At 40.7% G+C, this 26,672-nt stretch overlaps 1 protein-coding gene across 1 annotated transcript; it reads left to right on the plus strand.

Annotated features, from left to right (window-relative positions):
* Nucleotides 1–3,893: 3,893 nt before the first annotated feature.
* Nucleotides 3,894–26,289, plus strand: LOC124146812 (neuronal acetylcholine receptor subunit alpha-10-like). Its single transcript, XM_046517278.2, has 8 exons — nucleotides 3,894–4,029; nucleotides 15,975–16,280; nucleotides 16,487–16,632; nucleotides 16,987–17,031; nucleotides 19,564–19,670; nucleotides 19,913–20,445; nucleotides 24,050–24,246; nucleotides 24,978–26,289. Exons 2-8 carry the CDS (start codon nucleotides 16,214–16,216, stop codon nucleotides 25,323–25,325), a joined length of 1,443 nt encoding a protein of 480 aa, XP_046373234.1. The 5' UTR covers nucleotides 3,894–4,029; nucleotides 15,975–16,213; the 3' UTR covers nucleotides 25,326–26,289.
* The last annotated feature ends 383 nt before the right edge of the window (nucleotides 26,290–26,672 follow it).

Below are 26,672 nucleotides of genomic sequence, written 5' to 3' on the forward strand. Positions count from 1 at the left end.
AATGAATTGACTTATATTTGTGCATTTATAGACGTATAAACGTAAATACCGCGGTGTGTGAACGTAATAACATATTGAAGTCATTTCTAACAAACAAATATGTCATCAATAGTAGCTTCACGGACTGCTTATTTATCCATTAACACACAAAAATGAAGACAACAGTACGAAATCAGTGACATCCATCAGCGCATAATGCACCCCAAACCCCGACCATTCTATGATCAGGAAACTATAGTCCGTTTGTGAGCATGACCTATTATTATATTTTGGTTTATGGAACGCAAAAAACATTGCTTGGTTAGCCAATGAAATGCCACGGAATCAGTAGCTATTTTTGTCGTCAAATCTCCTAAATCCAGACGATACAGTTCCTTGTGCAAACGTCCGTATTATTATATTTCTTGATTCATGTAAATAATGTACTAATAATTATACCTTTAATTGTATATAGATGTTCCCAACGGTTGTAGAGGTTTCCAGATAACCAAGTTCTTCAAATTTTCAAATTACACATTTATATAGCGCTACTTATCCAGACATACTGCCTGCTTAAGAGCGCTCAGTCGTATGCTCTTTTGAAGAGGATGGTCTTGAGTTTTGATCTAAAGGTGTTGACATCTTCAGATCCCCTGACATCAGTGGGCAGTGCATTCCATAGAGTTGCACCTGCTTTTCGGAAGGTTCTGTCGCCATATGTTGTTCTGCTGGTTGGTGGAACAGCAAGCTGTAGTTTGTTTGCAGATCTCAGTGTTCGGCCAGGTTGGTAAAGGGCAGTGAGTTCCTGGAGGTATACTGGGGATAGCCCATGGATCGATTTGTAGACAAACATGATCAGCTTGAACACGATCCTGAGTCTCACAGGTAGCCAGTGCAGCTTTTTCAGGACGGGTCTCACGGGGAACCGATGACCTCGCGGGGACTCCGGGTTAGAAGTGATACCAAACATGCTTGTTGTGAAGGGCGACTAAATGCTGGTTGGTTGGTTTGTTGTTTAACGTCGCACTCAGCAATATTCCGGCTATATGACGGCGGTCTGTATATAATCGAGTCTGGACCAGACAATCCACTGATTGATATCATAGACATCGACCTAAGGAATTGGGATCGGTGACATCAACCAAGTCAGCGAGCCTGACCATCCGATCCCGTTAGTCGCCTCTTACGACAAGCATAGTCGCCTTTTACGGCAAGCATTGGTTGCAAAAGACCTATTCTACCCCGGATCTTCACAGACAGTGACTAAATGGAATTGGTGGTCTCCGTTACATTGTTGATTAAGTGTCAATCGTACGATGACTTGGGACGTTGCTCATGATATCAGTCCCTCGATTGTCTGATTAAGACTCGATCATTTACAAGCCGGCATCATAAGTGAGTGAGTGAGTGAGTGAGTATGGTTTTACGCCGCTTTTAGCAATAATTCCAGCAATATCACGGCGAGGGACACCAGAAATGGGCTTCACACATTGTACCCATGTCGGGAATCGAACCCGGGTCTTCGGCGTGACGAGCGAACGCTTTAACCACTAGGCTACCCGACCGCCCCCGGCATCATGAATCTGGAATATTGCTGTGTGGGTGTTAAGCAACAAACAAACATCACTTCCATGATGTTAAACATTACAAAAGCTGTAACGTACTTCTAATCATTTAACATATTTATATAATTTCACTGCTAAGGCTTTAGATAAAGGAAAGGAAATCCGAGGTGTCTTTTGTGATATCAGTAAAGCCTTTGATAAAGTCTGACACAAAGGAATAATTTGTAACTTCATCTCATATTGTATTTACGGAAACCTGTTAGATTGGTTTCAAAATTATTAAGGGGACCAAACCCAGAACGTAGTCATGAAAGACTGTTATTCAAATTAAGAATCAGTTTTAGCTGGAGTTCCCCAGGGCTCACACCTTGGACCGTTGCTGTTTCTTTTTTCGCATTCATGATATTGTTGAAGGCATTCATAGTCATGTTTGCTGACGATACTTATGTATATGTTATTGTTAATGATCAAAATGTAACTGTTTCATGACTTTTGTTTAATATCAAATTGGGCAAACAGGTGACAGGTCAAGTTTAATTCTCACAAAACTGAGAAAAAAACGACAGAGATAAACCGACGGAGATAAACCGACGTTATATATTCCAATCCAAGAAGTCCAAAATCACATCTTGGTGCAATACTTCAAAACGATTGTACTTGGAAAGTCAATATCCATTATATCGTCCAAAAGATCAGCCCAATGGCAAACTGAGAGGTTTTTAATATCGTCTGTCAAGATAAACAGTATAAAATATTTATAAATCCTTGATAAGACCAAATTTCGACTATTGTTGCCATGTTTAGGGACAATCGTACGAACAAACAGGCACTGTTACTTGAAATAAGGGAACAAGATGCGTTGAGAACCAAATGGGGCGCTGTTCGCGGTACGAATCATGAAACAATTTATCAGGAAACTGGCTTTCGACCTTTGGCAGAAAGAAGAAAGTATTTTAAATTGGTAATTTTTAAAAAATGTATTATCAACATGTACCTGAATATCTTTCGGAGCTAATACCTGGAACACTGTCAGATGTTAGTAGTTGCAGTCCCAGAAACTGTAATAATTTACAGGACATATAACTATGCTAAATCCTTTTTACCCGACACGGTCAAGAGTTTGGTATTCGTTACCAGAGGAATACAAAAATGCTCGTTCTCTAAATGAATTTAAGACTTTGACATAAGTCCCAATAGTTTCCGACATTCACTTCGATCTGAATCTTTGATTTTGAATGTGCCAAGTTATTCATTGTCGCCTCAGGCTTGGGTGTAGTGATTTAAACGCTGACAAGGTTAACAGACATAGATGCTACTCACTATCTGTTTACGTGTAAAAATTATGCAAATATTAGTCACGATATGCATTTTTAGTACCGTGGATATAACTTGCAAACAGTTCTTTATGGTAACCCAAATCTGAATAAGGTGACTAACACTAACATCATTGAATCCGTTTATATGATTATTACTAAATCTAACAGATTTGAACTCGATTATGTTAAGTGCGAAAGTGTTTAGTGAGTGAGTTGAGTTTAACGCCGCTTTTAACAGCATTCCAGTTATATCACGGCGTGTCAACTTAATGTGGGAGAAAAGCCCAGACGTTTACCACTTCGGTGAAACCCAGGAACACGGGTATGGTGCTGACAAACCTAGAAACGTAATCGGGATTCGAACCCACAATCATAGGTTGCCCAAGGGACGCAACTCTGCACAGCGAATCGCGGCGCCTTAAACGGACCACTCGTGCCCCCGCAAAAGTGTTTAAGGAAGTAACTCTTTACTTATCGTGATGCCAACTATGAGCTGTACATTAATCATACACTTCTACCATATTGTTACATGATATTTGTATTTTTGAAATATTTTTTTATTTATGTATTGAAACTGCCAATGTATATATAATATGTAATCATCAGGAGCGGTATTAATATAAGCATTGTTGCTTGTTTACCAATCCACATTTCATGCAATGTGATGAAATATAAATATGTTTAAACCAAGTGCAGTTCTGCTTCAATTAACAGAGCCAATTTCCTAATGTTTAAATTATATAAAGATAAATATGAAATATGGATGCGATAAAACAGAAACAACGCACTGGAAACACATTACTGTCGTACAACATCGTAGTGATGAATCATGCTCCGGGCGTCAACAATGAAATGTCTTTAATATGAAGCAACACCAGCACCTGGAGCCCTCATCAGCAGCTAAACAGTGAATTGATGTCCACACTATTACAAACGTCCACGAGACGTTTACATATGTCATATTTACATAATAATCGTGAACAAGCCCATCCGTCCCACACCCAGTTAGAGACCAGTCATTGACTGCTGCTACCACAGAGTCCAATCAATACTCGATGCAGGCCGCGGCCGACGTGTTGCCCTTAGCTAACTGTACCTGAATGCGTGAGTGTAGTGTGATGTCACAGGGAGGAATAAACAGTCGTGAAGATGCGGTTACAGGTAGAAAGGTAAGAATGGAAACTGTCCTACATTAGTTCCATGTCAAGAACCGTTTGGTTTTGTTCATATTATTTAAATTTGTATGTAGATCGGTATCAAAGGTATATATGTTATTATGAATAGAGTGCCGATTGATAAACACGTAGACAATAAAGATGTTCATGGGAGTTGTTATATGTATAATTTACCTTGTAATATCGTGAACGCAAAGCTCATCACAGGCGAGGTATTCGTAAATGCTTTTATTAACCTATAACCAGCGAATATTGAACGGTTGTATGTTGATATTCTGGCGATGATACTGAATGATTACAGCAGTATATTTGTCGTAAGTATACACTGACTGGCCATCAATGTTCTCAAATACTTTGTATCAATGCATTATTGATGTATATGCCTATCTGGAATCATCACCGTACATTAAGACTGGTGTTTCTCATGTTTCTCACTGTGTTGTTGATAAGGACATTTTGTTGATCAATCTCTGAAATCATGGAAGTATGTTTGTGCCTTCGCACAGCATAACACACACAAAAGGTGCGATGTTTTTCAAAATTAAAGTTTTATCACAAGTCACGTACTTTATTGTCTTTACCTGTATCATGCCTTATTATCTTATACCTTTTTACATACATTGTACCTTTAAGTGATGGTACTTGTTGTATTATGCCTGACACTGGGCACTAAGGGGCTAAAACAAGGAATGGTCGGCTCGGGGTCCGTTTTCTCTGTCTAAGTGGGGTATCAATGTTAAACTGTGGCATGGTATCTCCGTGAGCTAGCACTATAAAACTGGCATAAGTCCGGACTCTCTCACGCACACACGTGCAAACGCACACGCACACGCACACGCACACACACACATACATGTGCATAGCTAAATATGTGCAATAATCTTAAACGCAACGTTAAGCCCCATATTACTTTTTTCCACATGCCGTATTAGATCCAGTAATTTGACACAAACCCTTTTTCTTCAGAAAATCGTGAATTTTCGGCCCTTTACTAAGGACTAGTACTTGGGTATTTTCTTAGTTGACACGGGTGAGTTTGGGTATAGTTGTCTTTGAAAAGTTTGCTTGGCTTTCCACAGTTCCGTTATTGCATTTGATTCATTTCAATCTGTAGTTCTACATTATATAAAGCCATTTAAGATTCTAGGAGTTGAAATTGATTTGAATTATATTACCTCTGTAACTAAATGATGCATATATTGTATTTGTTGTCTTTCACGTCTTTTATTCTCGGGGAAACGCGGAGAATTTGTCTTAGACGAAGCAAATCAATGGGCAGAGTTTCCTCCCTTAGTCGTGCTAAATCTACAATGCTATCCTTTTGTGAAGACCAGATTGTTTTACCGCCGTCGCATGCAGGAGTGCTGTTGTGATCAAACGTGATAAAAACTCAGTGATGATGTTTATCGCACAGAAAATTGAAATTTCATGAAAAGAGCACTTTGCAATTGTTGTCATTCTTGTAACTTAAAGTAATATTCGGGAGCACGGGTGGCCCAGTCCTCTGAGGCGCCGCGATTCGCTGTGCAGAGTTGCGTCCCTTGGGCTTACCAAAAATCTACAATTGTTGGTTCGAATCCCCGATTATGTTTCTAGATTTGTCAGCACCATACCCGTTGTCGTGGGTTTCACCGAAGTGATAAACGTCTGAGACCTGCATCACTTTCGGCTTTCCTCCCTCATTAAGCTGACACGCCACGATATAACTGGAAGACTGTTCAAAGCGGCTTTAAACCCAACTCACTCACTCACTAAAGTATTATTCCTTATCGGCGGAATGGCTTGTTTTCAATTTATCATTATTAGATAAGCTTTTGTACCCGTATACTCTTTTTCTTATCTCTCTTGGTGTCTTTTAGTGTTTTGAAGTGCCCTGTTGTCCGCAGTATCCCATCCTTGTGATGAAGCCAACTTGAGAGCGGTATTTATGCTTTCAGTGTCTGATTTATCTGCGTTAATGCTGGATGCGGCACTCAAGAACATTGACTCACTCACTCAATTTTCATAGATTTTTGTATTAATATGTTTCGTTTTGGCATCGTTACATACGTACGTAGGATGTTGTCAGTATTTCAGAATTGTTCGTGAAAAATACAAATGTGTCTCTTGAGCATTAACACTGTGAAGTGGTCTTGAAATGGTCTTTAAAATTCCTTACACGTGACTGGCAAATGCATTTCATTGTTTCACTTTTAGACAAATCAGATGACCAAATAAGTATGGCTAAGATGAGTGTAAAAGGGGCACATTCAACAATGAGCAACGCCGTGACTCTAGATGAGTGTTTCTCCATCTGTCTCAACAGGTTTCCCCTATATATCATGTTCAAATATTAGAAAACACGCAATGACAACATCTAAAATCAACTTATGCGACACAGTGTGGCCATACCTGTAGTGTTATTACAAGTCCAAAATAGGCTTTTTCAAAAGTCTTCCTCTTTTTGTACATATTTGATAATTTATCGCAGTTTATGCGAATATAATTTTGTTAAAACTGCAAAATATCAATCTGTACAGTATAAGCGACAGGAAAGATTAATCGATTCATTTGTGACTTAACGATACTAAAAATCACAATGGATGTATACTGGAATACATGTAACTTCATACAAAACATGAATTAAATACAAAATTTATACATCCAAATGTTAATCCAATTAACAGACAATTGCGGTCGATTTGTCTGCTTGCAGCGTTCCAAGTTCAGGAAATATCAAGTGTGTGTGTGTGTATTTTCTGCTGCCAATCCGATGTTCTTTGTTTTCTTTGTTCAGAGCACTTACGGTTTCATGCCAAACACAGTTAACGTCTTATCATTCAATATCTTCATCATAAATGATTCAGCTATTTATCTGCGACACACAGTTATGAGGTAGCTGCTACCAGGGAAATGTATGATCTCCGGTGGGTTCCTATTCCCATCCCATTAACTATTAAGGTAGAAATGTATGACTTTTAATAACGTAACTGTTCATTTCAATAAGGTCAATGGGTGTAACGTTCATCCTGTGTTGTCCGTCATCTCTTTCCCATCAACCACACTTGCTAGGACAATCATATTTCATTTCCATCCGCTTAGATACAATTTGTATTGATTTATACAAAAAGCGGTGTGATTATAATCGAGTTTCAAGATTCTTTTATAATCTTATTTAAAGTTGGTCTTTTGTTCCCATGATAAGATGCAGTTGAATATATAGTCCGTCTACCATCATTTTGGCTCCCGTTTTTTCTCAATTATTTTCCATTAAACACACAATCACGCGACTAACGTTGATGATGATAATTTCATTATAATCATATAATTGTGTGACCGTAAGCATGGCCATGTGGTGATGGTGGTTGGGTAACAACAGACCATTGTCTTAAAACAATGACATAATCTGTTTCAAACATTCTTGCTGCATGCATGTCAGCCTCCACCTCGGTTTGTACAGGTACTATATGTACATTGGGGCGGTCGGGTAGCCTAGTGGTTAAAGCGTTCGCTCGTCCCGCCGGTGACCCGGGTTCGATCCCCGACATGGGTACAATCTGTGAAGCCCATTTCTGGTGTCCCCCGCCGTGATATTGCTGGAATAGTGCTAAAAGCGGCGTAAAACCATACTCATTCACTATAGGTACATTAACGAAATTGCCACAAAAAGTGGTGTAGTGAAAGTGAGATTTAATAACTTTCCTGAGAGGCATGGTGACACATAGAAGTGATTTGGGTTCAACTGCATGTTTCTGGTCCCCGCTCAGGGTTGGAAACAAGATTACCGTAAAGAACAGAAGACAAAATCAGCGTTTGTTATCAACAACTTTCCACAAGTCAAAGGTATCTCATGCCAGATCAGCTAATACAGACACAAAGTCCTCAGAGAACTCTTCACTGATGAAATAACGTCACATCGGACAGTAATACACGGTGGATTGTTGCTCATGATGTCAATCACTGGATTGTCTGGTCCAGACTCGATTATTTACAGACCGCCGTCGTGTAGCTGGAATATTGCTGTGTGCGGCGTTCAACAACTAACAAACAAAAGTAATACGCGGGAAAGCTTCCAGTATGTCGGTACACAATTCATGCATCACATTGATATTCATGTCCATTGCCAGAAACAGTTTAGACATGACAAGAACAAATCACCTTTGTCAATATGTACAATACGTGCGAGCAAATAGAACTGATAATAGAGACACGTGTAACACATGTTTATACAAACGCAAATGCCTTTTATCAAAGATCTCACACAATATATAACACTGCAAAAGCATATGATGACGATGCAAGAAATGTTCTGTAAACTCTTTTCACAAGAGCGTTTTGTTTATTGTTGTTTAACACCACAGTCGACAATTCCAGCTTTATGGCCGCGGTCTTATAATAAATCGTTTCTAGACCAGACAAAGAAGTGATCGATATTATAAAAAAGATTCAGTCAATATATCACGCTGTCGCGATACAGCAACACGCTACCAACCAGATATACGAGTGCTTTTGTTTGTTTGTTTGTTTGTTGTTACGCCACGCTCAGAAATATTCCAGCTATATGAGGGCGGTCTGTAAATAACCGAGTCTGGACCGACAATCCAGTGATTGACATTATGAGCATCGATCCACGCAATTGGGACCGATGACATGCATCAACCAAGTCAGCGAACCTGGCCACCCGATCCCGTTAATCGCCTCTTACGACAAGCATATAGTCACCTTTTACGGCAAGCATGGGTTGCTGAAGACCTATTCTACCCCGGATCTTCACGGGTATACGTGTGCGTTCCACGATGCATTTAGTCACCTCTCACGACAAGAACATGTTGCTGTGGGGTTATTTCAATTTAAAACAAAGTCACATGAATGTTTGTGTGAACTGGGTCATGCACATTCATGCTGTAATCCTCCAGTAGTCAGTGTATTGCAGATAAACTCTCCAATAGTTAACAACTAATGTTCACACTCCAATAGTTAACAACTAATGTTCACCCTCCAATAGTTAACAACTAATGTTCACCCTCCAATAGTTATCAACTAATGTTCACCCTCCAATAGTTAACAACTTATGTTCACCCTCCAATAGTTAACAACTTATGTTCACTCTCCAATAGTTATCAACTAATGTTCACCCTCCAATAGTTCTAAACTCCATTACCCGATCATGTCAGTCGAACCGTGTTTGTGATCTTTGATAGACAAAACGTAGAAACGCACCCGCTAAATCAGTTAAGGAACTACGCTCACCATTGGTTTGCATGTACCAGTCGACGTTCGCACGTTACCCTGCAACATATATAACCTGGTTTTGCAGACTTTTCTTCTGAAATGAAATATGCCGTCGTGATATAACTGAAATTCTGTATTTAAAAAGGGCGCTTGACTCCCGAAACAAGAACCGTCCTGTATATGTGTTAACACTATAAAACTACCATGATATCTGACCTCTGAGGTACATGAAACGGAGACACATTAGAAATAAATTTATTTCAGAAAGACGACGGCAAAGTTGCCCAATCTGGTAATACGAGTTTCATGGATTTTTGTGCTGCACTCTCGGCTGTAGTTGTTTCAGTTACTGCGAGAGTTGACGTTTCATCCAGAACCGCTGTAGGTTGGTTGGTTGGTTTGTTGTTTTACGCCGCACTCAGCAATATTCTAGCTATATGACGGCGGTCTGAAAATAATCGAGTCTGGACCAGACGATCCAGTGATTGATATCCTGACAACCCGATCCCGTTAGTCGCCTTTTACGACAAGCATGGTCGCCTTTTACAGCAAGCATGGGTTGCTGAAGACCTATACTACCCCGGATCTTCACGGGTCACCGCTGTAGGTGTCAACATTGCCTCAGCCGATGTAGAGGCAGTGGATGTCAACGTTTTCGAAGTTGAGATAGCAGGACCAGAGGCGGCAGATCCAAAAAGGGCACTAAACCCCAAATACAGGAACCGTCCTGTATTTGTGTTAACACTATAAAACTACCATGATTTCTGACAGAAACAACATTTGCCTGTCTTTTCTTAATGCCAATACCCTGCTTAGCTAATGACTTCATGCGAGCATCCAAGACGTTTCTCATCCCCTTGAAATAAGGAGACTCGTTGACGTTAATCTCGATATCATGTCTTCGGCGATAGTATTGCGATGAGGCGATCGCGATCAGTTCATATAACGTCTTTCCCCGATATTTTTCGCCCTTTAAGTTTCGTACTTCCACCAAGAAACGCATGAGATTTTTTATTAATATCTGTTTCACGATGCGAAAGAGCAATACTGTCGGGGTTTAACACGACGTCATCACGTAACCCATGGGATGGTCTTTCCTTGACCCGCGCTTGGAAGACGTTGACGGCCTATTTACTCTTGTTTTCTGTGTTCTGAGAAAAAGCCGAATTACAATTAAGACTTTGAAGATCTTGCTCTGCACAGGCTTGCTAAACGGTTAGGAATTCCAAATACTATCTGCGTCATCAATGTTATGAGTTGTAACGGGAATTTGTATGGCCTGGGGAATACTTGCTTCTACGTGTTGAGAGAGTTCCACCAAATCTGTATCATTTCCAGCCAACTCATCTGTTTCCAAGATATCACTTTTACCCACATCAAAATCTGGTACGGCCACGTCAAGTATTTCAATATGAGCATTAATGAGTCTTTCAAAATCTGAGTTAAATGCTGCCTGGTACGAGCTCGTAAAATGACTTTGTGTAATGAATATGTTCATCACGTACAAAGACTGAAAGCCAAATGAGAAATCGCACGTGCTTTTCCGCGCTCATATAAGACGAGACGTCCAATAGTTTTGCTCGAACTTTAGCGCGTTCATGCGCGCAGTCCCTATTGATTCAGCATGAACAAGAACGACCCTCCATTATATATGCACGTGCATATTGGGCGGACATTAGTTTAACATGTATTTTGAATGGGACTTTGTTTTAAGTTGGATATGGTCCTCAAAGTCACGATTATTTTTGCACGTGGGGCAAGTTCTCGGCCTGACGGTCTCGAACTGACCCCACGCGCAAAAATAATCGTGACTTTTAGGACTATATCCTACACTTCTTTGTGAAAAAAATCTAATACACTCATTTCTAGAAACATGCCCATGTATTTGTATCACGCACACGGTAGAGAAGAATAATGTATGTGACATTAGACTCTTACTAAACTGACATTAAGCTGTTACGCATATCAATATATTTGATTCCTATTATTAGGAAATAACATTTAATACAAACAGTATGTCTTTAATTAGAAACTATTTGTTCGAACTTCCATTGTCGTTATATTATATCCGTTTGTTTGTTTGTTTGTTGTTTAACGCCGCAATCAGAAATATTCCATTTATATGACGGCGGTCAGTAAATAATCGAGTCTGGACCAGACAATCAAGTGATTAACATCATGAGCATCGATCCACATAATTAGGATACGATGACATGCATCAACCAAGTCAGCGAGCCTGACCACCCGACCCCGTTAGTCGCCTCTTATGACAAGCATAGTCGTGTGTGCGGCAAGCATGGATTGCTAAAGACCTATTCTACCCCGGATCTTCAAGCTTCACATATTATGAAAGTTAGTTATGAACGTATGTACGTATATCGCAGTATCTCATGAAAGGACCGATTAGGACATAAAACCCCGACTATCAAGTTATCGACAGATAATCAATTTCATCTCTGACAGAAATACGAAGCAAATCTTGCAGTATGCACACATCACAATTACCTTTGTCAACATACATAACATGTTCGACCAAATTTAATTCATTAAAGAGAAACGTGTAGCATATTCATAAAAACGTCCATTTCGTATTGGTATTCATATTCGTATCGCACTTACACAGAGGCCCTTACAGAATTATGTTTAATTACGATTAATTACACACGTACGTACACTTGCACCTTCAGGCACAGTCCATGTACAGACATGACTGTCAAGCATACGGTACTTGGGGACGTATGCCGATCCGAAATCCCCATGGGGTATAGATGTATAATATAAAATTAATTCAGTTGTACAAAGCCCAAACCGACCACATTAACAAAGAAACGTTTTGGCCTGACTGTAAATTTGGTTGACACATTGCCATAACACATTTCCACTGTTTCGCCCCTTGAAAGTAATTAATGGTGAAGGACATGCGAGTCATACATTATTGCTCAGCATCAACCCTTTTAATCTGTTAGCTACGTAATGTTTAATTCACGGCAACCTTTTGAAACGGCTCTTTTCAAATCCGTTGTCCGTCTGTGCTTATGATCATTGTTATTAACCTCTAAATAATGTACACTGATCTGTAAAGCTGCACTGTCACTTGTATGTGGTAAGAGGATATCCTATTCGACTGGGAATGTTACGAATGTCCATCTGTGCTTATGATCATTGTTATTAACCTCTAAATAATGTACACTGATCTGTGGAGATGCACTGTCACTTGTATGTGGTAAGAGGATATCCTATTCGACTGGGAATGTTACGAATGTTAAATAGCCGCCAGCACGTGTAGGAAAACAGCACAATCAATCAAATCAAATGACATGTGACATGATAGGATAGAAACACGGGTGTCATTTACTGTATCGGTGATTGGTGTCTGGTTCGCTACAGCTATGTATTCAACAAAACGGGTTTGTCAATAATGAATGATTAATTTGAGTAGAGGCTATATACTTTATGGCTGATCCACCTACTCGTATTTATACACATTGTTCAAGAAGATTGCACTTTAGGTAAATCGGTTAAATTCCGGCAAACGATCTATACAGGTACCTAACATGAAACGCATGTCACATTCAATCATGTGATTCTGGTAAGTTCAAGAAAATGTACAAATCTTAAGTTCGCTTTGGTCTTAACCTCTCTATGTTTGAACATGTCAGGATATTTTAATAAAATAATGTGTATTTTGTATCAGAAATATATGTGTGAAATATTGATTCATTCTTGACATGCTTTATGAAGCATTAAATGTTTGAAATCACCCACCCTTTTTACGGCGCTTTATGCTAACACAATTCAGCATCATCATGCATGCATAATCATAAGATACCTCTACCAAAGGTCAATTGTACGATTCCGACTATATCATAAGCATTTGTTGAAGAATCAATAGGGATGATACCAGTTTTTTACAAAAAGGTCAGCACATCAAGCCCCGCCGGTTGAACCCGTCACAAACACATGCAAAAGCAAGTCAATTGCTCATCTGAAGAAACCTCGGGAAGATATGGAACAAGTCAAAACTGCACCAGATATTATTTTGGTCGCTGATGCATCACGTTTGGAAACGTCATCCAACTGTCCACCACTATCCGATCTCTACGTTCAACTTCAACTTTCCAACTGCCAGACCGCCTCCGTGGTCTTGTGGTAGAGCGTCCGCCCGGAGAGCGGAAGGTCCAGGATTCGATCCCCAGCCGCGTCATACAAAAAGACGTTAAAAGATGGTACTTGTTGTTACCCTGTCTGGCGCTCGGCATTAAGGGGCTAAAACAAGGACTGGTCGGCTCGGAGTCAGTAAACTGTGTCTGAGTGGGGTATTCATGTTAAACTGCGGCGTGGTATCTCAGTGAGCTAGCACTATAAATCGGCACCAGTCCGGACTAGTACAAGCAGCCACACACACACATACACGTGCATGCACGTCGCTATATAAGTGCAATAATCTTGGACGCGACGTTAAACCCAATTTCACCTCACCTCCAACTGCCAACTTTCCCTTTATGTCGTGCAATATTCCAGCTGCTTAGCCTTTGGCCTCAAAATATCCCAACATTTCAGGTAGAATCGATTATTCTCTTTCTCAGAAAATTTCCAAGAGCGTCACCTTAAATGCCCCAGTAAACCTTTCAATTTAAAGAAACATTTTAAAGGCAGGACCAGCCAGGAAGAAGTATCAATCAATAACATTACATACACGCGTTGTTCATAAACAGTGTGTTATGATACTTGTTCATGCAGTACCGTGTGTGTAGTAAGTAGTATGGAATACTACTATTGCATACGAAAGAGGCAGGTGAATGATGACAGCCAAGGTGAGTGAGTGAGTTGGGTTTAACGCCGCTTTTAACAGTATTCCAGTTATATCGCGGCGTGTCAGCTTAATGTTGGAGGAAAGTCCGAAGTGATGCAGGTCTTGGACGTTTAAAACTTCGGTGAAACCCACGAGCACGGGTATGGTGCTGACAAACCTAGAAACATATTCGGGGCGAACCGGGATTCGAACCCACGATCATAGGTTTCTGGCGTGCCCAAGGGACGCAACTCTGCACAGCGCATCGCGGCGCCTTAGACGACTGGGCCACCCGTGCCTCCGACAGCCAAGGCTATGTGGCATGACAACTTCGGCATGTCACACAAGCTACTATTTGCATTGCCTCAACACCCTCAGCAGATAAAATTAGTGGAATCATGAGTCAATATATCGAGTTTCTCCACATCTGGTTTGTGTAAATAGCAAAATATTGATAATGTTTATTATGCGACCTCATTACCCCTTATAAATAAAAGTGACAAAAATCCTTCCATATTCAAAAGAACTCTCTGCTAAAAGCAGATTGTACGGTTCCGATTGTACCGTAAGCATGTGTTTATGAACCACTATCACATACAAGGTAACAGTGTTCGCTATTTAAGGTGGGCGTATCCTGCCCCACCGGTGGACACGTCACAAAGAAATGTCCTCCACATGTATGCCATAAAACTTTGGGAGAGCTTTTTTTTTAAATTACTTAAGCCTTGAATGTTGTAACTTTGATGAAACAATCTTTGAACAACTTTTTGTCGGATGACGCTCTTTAAATGTTTAGAATGTTAACACCAAAGACTGGAACTGCTGGAATATTGCTTGACGTAAAGGGAAAGTTGACTCTTGGAAAGTTGAAGTCACTCCTCCTGTCTTGAGGGGAAATGGCTATTTGATACACCTGAAGCTTAAGTTAAACCTCTTGGCCAAATTGCCAATCCGAGCAGGATCTCTGACTCCTTTGCATAAAGAAACAGATCAGCAGGAAGGGGGGTTGGGGCACAATTGGTGCCAAAAGATTTGCCTACTTCTTGCTAGGGTTCCTATCCCCAACTTTCACGTAGATGCTATCAATGAGAAAATCTCTCAGTAAAAATTGTTTTAATTATATTTTACAGTTGTCTTGAAGTGTTGAGATGAAACTATATCTATGGTCTCCGTGTTCAGTGAAATATGCCCCATATTAGCCCCTGCATATGTGTGCACTGTGTTTTCTTGAAATGAGCTCATTTGTAATATCAGATGGTCATATGTGTAATACAGCGCCAGCCTGCCAGGTGGTCGGGACTGAAGCTGTGGCCGGGAGCATGGCTACAGACCGTCGCCGTGTGGGGCCAGTGCAAATTGATGTCCTTCTTGCCCTCAGGTCCAATGTTTAGTCATCATCAATGGGACTAGGGCTGAGTCCACAGTTACGACCCGGGTACCCACCCCCTATTACCCGACCCTACCCGGGTACCCACTGTAGGTTTCAAAAGATACAAAATGTCCGATTGGGAATTTTTTTTACCACAGCACTTGCAAAACGTATTTAGATATATGTATTAAACGATCTGGTCATGCATACACTGAAGTTGACTTAAGTTATATCTTTATTCAACCATATGAAAAGTCAGAAGGAATGGCTGCATAGTCAGAAAGAAATGCGAAAATTAGTGACTTGTAGTTTAACCATAGAGTTCTAGATACTTTTTGTCATTGAACTATATATCACATGACTAACCACGGGTCCGGGTAGTCCTGTGGCTACCCGGGTCCTACTCAGTACCCACCCGACCCGGGTACCCGAGTTACCCGTCTCAGCCCTAAATGGGACACAGCTGTCTAAGAAACCCAACTGCCAACTTAGGTGACTGATACCCCATGAAAGTCCTCTGAGAAATATGGGTACATTTACATCATGTTTCATTTCATATTCTTGCAGATTGTCCTCTAAAAGAACTGGATGTTGAAGAGTCTAGAGTGGAACATATGTCCCGTGTCATGGTTAGCTGACGATCGTCTGCAGTCAGGGAAGCAGTATCGTCAATAAGTAGACAATACTGTTATGACAGTTCCAAGAATCTGTCTATGGAACTCAATTTCAGATCAAGAGGTTCCGGTGATCTTCAATAGATAGTTCACGGATACATTCCGCCGCTGCCGGAAGGGTTAACGCCAGACATGTATTTTCGGATGAGTCTTTCGAAGATCGAATTGGTGTCTTTGCTCTGCCTCATTGCATTGCAAGGTGAGCGCTAGGGTCGCGTAATTAATGCAAATATATAACATCGACGCTAATTTGACACTAAATTCAAATTATATATTGTCACCCTTACGAGTATGTACTAATTCCTTTTATGACAAACGACAAACCTTTGTCAGAACATAATCGCACAACAACCGTAAATCTTAATTTGTAATCAGTCTATTTGTCTCTGTGCTTCTGTCTTCCAGATTCGATGTGTGATGAGTTCGTATCTGACAACATCATTAAAGGAATACTAGCCAACGGTTACCGAAAGGAAGTGCGGCCTCGATGTCCGGGTGTTACGGCAGTTGATGTCACTCTGGATTTGGCGCTCAGACAAATTATTGAGCTGGTAGGAATAATTATAATGTGTCCTCGATATACAGCTATTAAGATTAACTACATGTTGTCATGTGCCCAATAAAAGCTCGGCAACATAATATAACAGTCTTCCTTCAAATTTGCAAATTGTAATGACATTCCATATTTATTGTGCACATCAGTTTTTGCTGTTTCCTGTGATTGTGCTTACAATGATGCCTTGTTGGCGATTATATCTGATGCCAATGGGCATAAAAGATGTATGTTTGAGATTGTTTAACGAACACACTGTGTGAGGTTTCATTTATGTTGCATATCTATCCTCGGCATGTCGGTGCCAAGAATACATATTCGCGTTCTGCCATGTACATTTTCCTCTTTTCAGAACGAGCCAAAACAGTTTCTGCAAACAAATGTGTGGTTACGAGCGGTACGTCAATGGTTATGGAGCACGAACTACATTCAGAATGTCACAAATCGTTAATTGTAATTTATCATTTGTTGCACCCCTAATATCCGAGATCCTGAAACATAAATCACGTACTTCAGATGTCACAACATCTGTTGATATATTTGTTTAGTTGTACTTCCTTGTTTGTCTTGTAGCAGCTGATAATTATGTTTAACAGTAAACACACTAGCCATGAACCGCCATGTGTTATTTAGAATAAAAGTTGGAAATCTAACCAAGCAATTACTTTTAAGCGTTAACGTTCTTTTTGGGGGAATAGAGGGTTCATCATTTTAGTTTAATACACCAAAAATGTTACCGAAAACTAATTATATTTACACGATGGTTTTAGTCAATTATTGAGCCCGCATTTTGATTGATTGAGCCCGTGTAAGCATCATGATGGAGGAAGACTCATAAACGTTGACATAAACGTTTGCCATTTGTCTGGAACCCAAGAGCACAGTGCTGGCTGACCAATGGTCAGAAATGGGTGGAATCGAAACTGTGACCACTATGTCAAGCATTCTCATGCATTTTGAATTGAAATACTTTATTAATATGCAGCTCATAATGATTTACTCTCTCCGGGGACTAAAGCCATTTGGTAATTTATTTTATAATCTCCCCGTCATTGTGAGAATTTAATGCCCTGATTACAGCGACTTTTCATTTTATGATTTCATTCATTGTTCATGCTGCGCTATATAAACGACGGCTAGAACGTCGTATTTCCTACTTTGAAAATAATTTCAGTAATGACTAGAAGCAGCACCCTAGTCTGTAGTATGGATTTTCTATCAAATGCTGTATCAATATTGCAAGACCCTGTCTGGAAATGTCAGTTAGGCATTACTATGCAACATAGAGTAGTTGGTGTAGTTAGAAATATTAGAGTTTGCGAAAGCTGTCACACAAATATTTGCAACTACGCGTGTCGAGGTGCTCTCTTCCAGCCGATTGGCCATAGAATCTGTTTATAATAATTGCCATACGCAGCGGCATTTTTCAATACACGCTCTCGGACGATGTCTCGAGTGTTCACTACTTAAAACGTGTCACCCCACCAAACTGCAACGCCTACCGACAATGATTCAGAAAGAAGAGCCTTTCCATAAACAAAGTTTCAGCGGTGATGCGGCAGTCAAATTAGTTGTTTCAATCAGAGGTGGTTATTTTACTTTTGAAACCTCTCATGGCACAATCAGAATAGAGTTAGTGTGTATATTTCCAAACTCACAGTAGAATATGTGATCAGCAACATTCTAAGGACGTTTCATCCAATAATTAGTTTTTTTCTGAAGTAAGTAATGCATTAATGCGTAAATGGCTAACGTTCACACTAATTGTCCTTTTTTTAAGTGAGTGATTGCGTGCGTGCATGTGTGAGTTCGCTAGATTTAACTCCGCTTTGAAAATTGTTCCAGTTATAGTCAACCCCCCTCATCTTTAAAAAAATATGAAATTTAAAAATGAATAATTAGTAAATCGGGCAACATTTTTAATTTTAATCAAACATATTATAATTTGACTTTGTGTGAAAAGTATGTCAATGAAGATAAAAACAGGGTACGTGGGAAAACGACACACAAACATACATTGATTGATTGTTCAGAGTTTCTGCACATATAACTCGTCAAGCCCGGGCAACTTGCGAGTGTTCGTATTGAACATGTGTGTATTCGTTTCGTTTCGCTATAGTTTCATTATTTCTATATTTACGGTCTACATGCAGCACATGAATTCGTTATTGGTCAGGGACTGGTAATGAGTTCCTGTGCAATCACAAGGGGGCGCACTTCGCTTTGCAGAGTTGCCTACCCTGGCAGCCGATGATCTGTATTATACATTGACTTCAGCCATCCTGGACGAGCTGTGCAACTATGTTCAACACTTCACATTAATTCCGTTGTTTGTTGTTGATTAAATTAATGTCAGATGACCTTGGATATATAAATTTTGGCCCAGACACAAAAAATAAGAAGGTCTAACCCTCAGGCTAGCTCCAGCAGAATACCCGTCGATAGTAACGACCCAGCACGTGAAACGATCCGAGGTTGCACGTAGTGTAAATCTGTTGCTCACGCTCTGCGTGCGATATGGACTCCTATGTTCTGGGCTGACGCCGAGTCCATGGCACTCTCGACGAGGAGGTTAACCTATATTGTTATCATAGTTTTTATATTTGTTTGTTTGTTGTTAAACGCCACACTCAGCAATATTCCAGCTTTATGACGGCTGTCTGTAAATAATCGAGTGGTTACCAGACAATCAAGTGATTGATATCATGAGCATCGATCCACGCAATTGGGATACGATGACATGCATCAACCAAGTTAGCGAGCCTAACCACCCGTTCCAGTTAGACGCCTCTTACGACAAGCATGGGTTTGCCGAAGAAGTATTCTAATCCGGGTCTTCACGGATCCATAGTTGTATTTAGGGATAAATGAATAGCATAATTATTATTGTTTTCCCTAACTGCATAGCTATGTATTTTCTGTATTGTAGTTTTGGAAAGACTGCCGTTTAACCTGGAACAAAACTCAAACGGGCGTTGACAACCTTATTCTTCCTGTGTCGTTTATGTGGATTCCTGACATCACATTATATGACAAGTATGTGCTTTTGATACAGTAGCAATCAACAAAATAGTCAAAAAGTTACTTCATTTGGTGTAAGATATATACTGAAGACCAGTTCTAACCCAGATCTTTACGGGCATAAAGCAGCTTTGAAACGTATTTCAGTCTTCCCCGAAGTGATGCATGTGTAAGAATAGTTTTTCATATTTTGATGGTGACTTAATGATTGATTATATTGCATATCACAACTCTGTTTTTAATATTCTTGTTCAAAGTAGCGCAGATGAAGGAATGAAAGCCGCCAAGGAATACCGTGTCAGCGTAACAAGCGAGGGGGAAACACGTCACCAGATACCCATTGTCCTCACAAGCCTGTGTACCATAGATACAACATACTTCCCATTTGACAGACAATCATGCCATCTCAAATTTGGGATGTGGGCCTACAGTGGTCTGGAAGTTAACTTCACAAATATCAGAGACGATGCCGATTTGACGTCATATCAAGGTCACGTAGAATGGACCGTGCTCAGCATGAACGTTGAACGTAGTGTGACCTATTTTGAAGACATTCCCTATCCATCATTGGTATACGATCTGAAGTTGAGGAGGAAACCTCTGTTCTTTATTCTCAATCTCTTCTTCCCCTGTGTCCTCATCTCAATGGTGGCTATCCTGGGTTTCATGCTGCCTCCAGATGCAGGGGAAAAGGTCAACTTGGAAGTGACGGTTCTCCTGTCGCTGGCTGTGTTCCAACTCATTGTCCTGGAGATGATGCCGCCCAACTCGGAGACGTTACCGTTTATCAGTGAGTACTCATTCTTTGGAGTCGACCCGTGAAGATCCGGGGTAGAATAGGTCTTCAGCAACCAAAGCTTGCCGTAAAAGGCGACTATGCTTGTCGTTAGAGACGACTAACGGGAACGGGTGGTCAGGCTCGCTGATTTGGTTGATCAATGTCATCGTATCCCAATTGCGTGGATAAATGCTCATGATCACTGGATTGTCTGGTCCAGATTCGATTATTTACAGACCGCTGTCATATAGCTGGAATAAACAATGGCGTTAAACAACAAACAAACAAAACATGCTTGGGAGTCATGGTGGAGTAGGCCGTCAGTGTCCTATGATTTTATTAACTCATGAGCGGGGATTTACAATGTGTGATCTTGCCGGATTATATACCATCGTACCGCGAAAACGTGAACTGTTTAAATGACTTCAATAAAATTTGATGAGTCTAACATTTTCCTGAGTATAACCTCCATTTACGGATTCATTTTGTAACAGACAGTACTGCTAAGTATGAATTGATTTCGAGATGTTGCAAAGAAGGCGGTTATATTGCTGATATTAATACCCGTTGGGATACGTGCACATATCTGTCATACACTGGGATCGAATAACCAATCATTGTAGGGATGAAATAGTAATGAAATGTTCTTTTATGGCCCAATAAACACGTTTTATGTCCACGAGCTATGTCGTCGGGTCAATGTGACATACGATAAGTCAGGTCACACACTCGATCCTGGAACCTAATTATTGTAGATTGATTTGCGCGTTGATTGTGGGTTCGAATCCCGGTTCGCCCCGATTGTGTTTTTAGATTTGTCAGCACCAAACCCTTGCTCGTGGGCTTCACGAAAGTAGTAAACGTCTGAGACCTGCATCACTTCGGGCTTTCCTCCCACATCAAGGTGACACGTCGTGATATAACTTGAATACTGTTAAAAACGGCGTTAAACCTCACTCACTCCCCCTTCGTTATATTTAAACATTTGTGACGTGCATTATGTTCTTCGAACTGCAAATGAGGTGGACGGGTAGTTGATTGTCTTGTGCAATAAATTGCTGTGTAGAGTTGCGTGCCTTTGTCGTGGCTCTCTCCGCTGTATAAGACTGACAATGACCCTTGTCTTGTCAGCACCATGTCCGTGATTTTTTGATTCACAAGTTCCTAACGTCTACGGTATGCGTCAATAATGCTGCAAAGCGCTGATATGGCTAAATATAGCCAAAGACGGGTTAATATGTATGAACATTTCGGTCCAAACAAACGTTTTATTGAGATATATGATATTAATTGCCTGCCGTTATTTGCAATAAGTACATGGTAAAATTATCAGTTGCATACATTTGAGAAGGAATTTCTTTCCTTCATGTTGGTTAATTAGTGTTTTGCATAACGCAGCTATAGGATACGCTTATGTCCTGACTAGAGGAAATTAAATAGAAAGTATTCAGACGTCTGATTCAGATGCAACGTCACGTCCAATGCATACTGATGGTAACAGACATCGGCTCATGTTTTAATCACCATTGATTAATGCCTACCTTGCGATTATGCAATCTCAAATATCGAACGTAGGATTGCCGAGGAGAGCCAAAAGTCGTTTCAATATGTGAAACTATGATCTATTTGTTTCTTATATCGTAATTATTTCCACGACGGTTTGGTCTGTGTCTTTGATGCTTCCTTAATCCACTTGACTAGAATACAGCATTTGAAACTATTAGCCAGGATCGTACACAGTTTAACATACTCAGACGATCTTCAAATTGTCTTTTCTTGAAAACGTCATAAAATTCTCTCATATTAAAGGTCATTGATATTTTACGTTGGAGGCAATATAATGGATAATTCTTTGTGCATTCACAACAAATCTTTGCTGACATTGATTAATGATAAAGTGACGTTAAAAGATGCAGAATATACGTATACTTGACATTATAATATACCAGCCAATGACAAAATTAGACACTATGTCACAGAACGACCAACGTTCATGTGTTATATTTACACTAATACATAGTATTTCTCTATGTTCGCGGGAAGGTGTGGTACCCAAGGGGTTATTGAGTCCCACGTCATAACGCGACGAGTGAGTGAGTATGGTTTTACGCCGCTTTTAGCAATATTCCAGCAATATCACGGCGGGGGACACCAGAAATGGGCTTCACACATTGTACCCATGTCGGGGATCGAACCCGGGTCTTCGGCGGGACGAGCGAACGCTTTAACCACTAGGCTACCCGACCGCCCCAATGTACCTATAATACCTGTACAAACCGAGATGGAGGCTGACATGCATGCAGCAAGAATGTTTGAAACAGATTATGTCATAGTTTTTAGACTATGGTCTGTTGTTACCCAACCACCACCACCACATGGCCATGCTTACGGTCACAAAATTATATGATTATAATGAAATTATCATTATCAACTTTAGTCGCGTGATTGTGTGTTTAATGGAAAATAATTGAGAAAAAACGGGAGCCAAAATGATGGTAGACGGACTATATATTCAACTGCATCTTATCATGGGAACAAAAGACCAACTTCAAATAAGATTATACGCCGGTTTTACGCCGCTTTTAGCAATATTCCATTAATATCACGGCGGGGGATACCAGAAATGGGCTTCACACATTTTACCCATATCTGGAATCGAACCCGGGTCTTCAGCGTGACGAGCAAACGCTTTACCACTAGGCTACCGGACCGCCCCATATATGTAACAGTTCCATTCTCCAAATGGGAGCAGTGTGTGAGGTCCATACTTGTCCTTTTGTCATGGAAGTCTTGGAATACCTAAAACTGGTTCGCTCCTGCTGGCCCCGACATTATGTACATTAATCAGGTGAGGTGAGGTGAGGTAAAATGGGGTTTAACGTCGCGTCCAAGGTTATTGCACTTCTATAGCGACGTACATGTACGTGTGTGTGTGTGGCTGCTTGTACTAGTCCGGACTGATGCCGATTTATAGTGCTAGCTCACTGAGATACCATGCCGCAGTTTAACATGAATACCCCACTCAGACACAGTGTACTGACTCCGATCCGACCAGTCCTTGTTTTGGCCCCTTAATGCCATCTTTTAACGTCTTTTGGTATGACACGGTGCACCTTTACAAGAAGTTCGCGATAAGGTGAGCGTATCCTGTCCCAACGGTGGCACCCGTCACAAACACATGCAAAGGCAAGACAACTGTTCACCTAAAAAAAACATGGGAACATATGGTACAAGTCAAAATAGGGAATTACATCGGACATCATTTTTTGGTCACTGATGCGTCAAATTTGGAAATGCCTTACCATGTCTACCATTAAACTTTTTGAAAACTTTACTGACGCCTTGAACACATGCTCGTGACGTACGATCGACCTTGCTTTTGGCAGAGATTTCTTATGAATGTTGAATGGGTTTTGTCACTTTTATTTACGTTAACCTTACAATGCAAACAGTTTGACACCTTATTTCGTGCTTGAAACTTGATTGAATACATTTGGGATTTATCAAAAAGGATATTTGTGGTGCGTTTATAAACGCCGATGGTAATTTCGTTTCAATCTTATGAACGTGTGTTTTGATATGATACGTCACTGAATGCTATCTTATTCACCCACAGGTATATACTTTGCCTCGACCATGGTCTTGGTGGCATTGTCATGTCTCATGACAGTCGTTGTTCTGAACGTCCATTTCAAGGGTTCCCAGGGTTGGCCAGTTCCAGTGATCGGCAAAACTATCATCATCGGGGGATTGGGCAGGTTACTGTGTGTGAGACCAAACCATAAAGGGCGGAAGAAGCATCCCGCTAATGACGTGAGTTTAGACCTCAGTTTTATTCCATAAATTTATTTTTTTAAATATTGGTTTATGTTTGCAAGATTATAATTTATCTTTATTAGCCTTCACAGGTTGGGGTAAAAAAAATTAACATGTCAATTCAAATAGAGTTTGCTTCGTAAATAATGCTTACGTTCGCTGGACCATTGTTAGCTGTATCCGGATGTGAGCTATAACCTTAACTTGAGTTGTGAAGATAAGTGATTTGATTTTGGACAAAAAGGACCTTTAAAGCTGTTTATCATGATCATATTGTACATATTTTCATGATGTATTGCAGCTGAGCATCAGGGCACCTTTTCACAAAGCGTTCGTAACACTATGACCGTCGTAACACTACGATCGCGTTTAATGAAACGGGGTTCTATGAGCTCGGGTGTCTCATTGATATAAGACGACGCAATTACATGTACAGAGTTGCGCCCCATAGTGTGCACCAGAATCAGGTGACAACGGGTTCGAATCCCAGAGTCGCCTGGTACTGTATTTGTTGAAACATGCCGATGTTTGGGGGTTTATAGTCAAATACCTGTGTATGTCATGTTCTCGGTACACCTCCATAGATGGTTGCCTCAGATGAACCTTGAATACATTTCGACCGCCCAAACAAAATGAAGGATGCGTGGGTTCCAGTGTTTATTGGTTACCAGAAATACTGTTCAATGCACTCACTGACTCATATTCTTGAAATACCCCTATCATTCCAGGTTGTTCAAGGTCTTCGGTTTGAACGACGGAAGACCACTGTGAAACCTCTGAACAACGTCAGCGCCATAGACAACGTCAGCGCCATAGACAACATCAGTACCATAGAAAACGTAGACGCAGACACCTCCCTCTCACCGGCAACAAGCCTACTTCTAAAACACTTTAATCGGATCAATGCTAGCCTGAGTGATATGGTGACCCAACTGGGTGACAGGAAGAGTGACAAGGCCATGTGTGAGGAGTGGGAGCTTATGGCTCTCGTCCTGGACAGAGCCTTTCTCCTGCTCTATGGCTTCCTCACCTGTTTAACTTTGCTGATTTTCATAATAATATTCCAGACACAGTAAGTGGGGGACCGGTGTGAAATGAGGTCCCTCGGGTACTTAGATCCTGGTATTCAGTCAGACCACCTCATGACATCAGAAAGAAGGAGATCGATTTCAACATGGCTAGGATCTCCCTCTCGACCGAACGTGAATTTTGGTTTAATTTCTTTTAATTATGCGCATAATTTGCCTGTTAACCAAATCATGATTATGGACTATTCCTTGATTGTTTGGACAATCTTGGATGCCCCATGTTGAATGCAAATGTAAATCAGTCGCTGAAATCAATAGAACAAATCGGTAACTACCTTACAGTCTGCTTTTGTACCCCTTTCGAACTTAAAATTTAATTACGAATATCATGATGATAATGATGACGAAGAGGGTGGTGATGATGATGATGATGATGATCATGATCAAGATGATGATGATCAAGATGATGAAGAAAACGAAGACGAAGGGGGTGATGATGATGATGATGATAATGATGATGATGATGATGATGATGATGATGATGATGATGAAGAACAACAACAACAAAAAGAAGACGATGACGACATGTCGCTGCTGCTACTGACCACGACGCTGATGGCGAAGATGAGGTTGATGGCCCTGAAGATGAAGTTGATGGTGATGGGGATGATGATGGTGAAGATGAAGATAATACTGCGGGAAAGCTGTAACACTTCCCAGCTATACATTACGGATGATTCCATATGTTGTATGTTGTATGTTCTTAATGTACCTACCGTAAATCAAACTGGTTATATGGCACTCGGACGTGTTGATTTACCTGTAACTAAAATTGATTAACAACTTGAAGCGTTAACATTTGATCCACAGTCCACATTTCTGCCAGGGTTGCTACTCACATGATTAGTGCTGTGATTGTCAAATGAAGGAATCAAATTGCAAAAAATATTTGCATGTGTGCAGAACTATGACGTATATATGTAACAAGAAATACAACCCTTTTGTGACCCAAGAGTGTTATTATGTCTGGAGCACCTAGAGATCGTCGCCGTGGCTTGAGCTCAGAAATAGGTTGGTCCCGACTCATCTGTTTTGGTAAGAGTTGCCGTGCTCGGAGGTTTCACCGATGTTATCAACGTCTACGACTTGCATATATTCCAGCTATCCTCTGACATCCAGCTGACACGGTGTCATAGCTGAAATACTATTCACAGCAGCGTTAAACCCAACTCACTCACTCCTATGTGTTCTCCAAGGCCGACCGCCTCCGTGGTCTAGTGGTAGAGCGTCCGCCCGGAGAGCGGAGGGTCCGGGGTTCGATCCCTAGCCGCGTCATACCAAAAGACGTTAAAAGATGGTACTTGTTGTTACCCTGTCTGGCGCTCGGCGTTAAGG

Source organism: Haliotis rufescens, unplaced genomic scaffold (assembly GCF_023055435.1).
Source record: "Haliotis rufescens isolate VD_foot unplaced genomic scaffold, xgHalRufe1.0.p SCAF_1, whole genome shotgun sequence".
NCBI lineage: Eukaryota > Metazoa > Mollusca > Gastropoda > Lepetellida > Haliotidae > Haliotis > Haliotis rufescens.

Excerpts from the sequence above, each read along its gene's own strand:
- LOC124146812 (XM_046517278.2), top strand. The coding sequence starts at position 16,214 with ATGTATTTTCGGATGAGTCTTTCGAAGATCGAATTGGTGTCTTTGCTC. Across the intron at positions 16,633-16,986 it reads TCAGACAAATTATTGAGCTG|AACGAGCCAAAACAGTTTCT; the intron begins GTAGGAATAATT and ends TCCTCTTTTCAG. Across the intron at positions 24,247-24,977 it reads AGAAGCATCCCGCTAATGAC|GTTGTTCAAGGTCTTCGGTT; the intron begins GTGAGTTTAGAC and ends CTATCATTCCAG.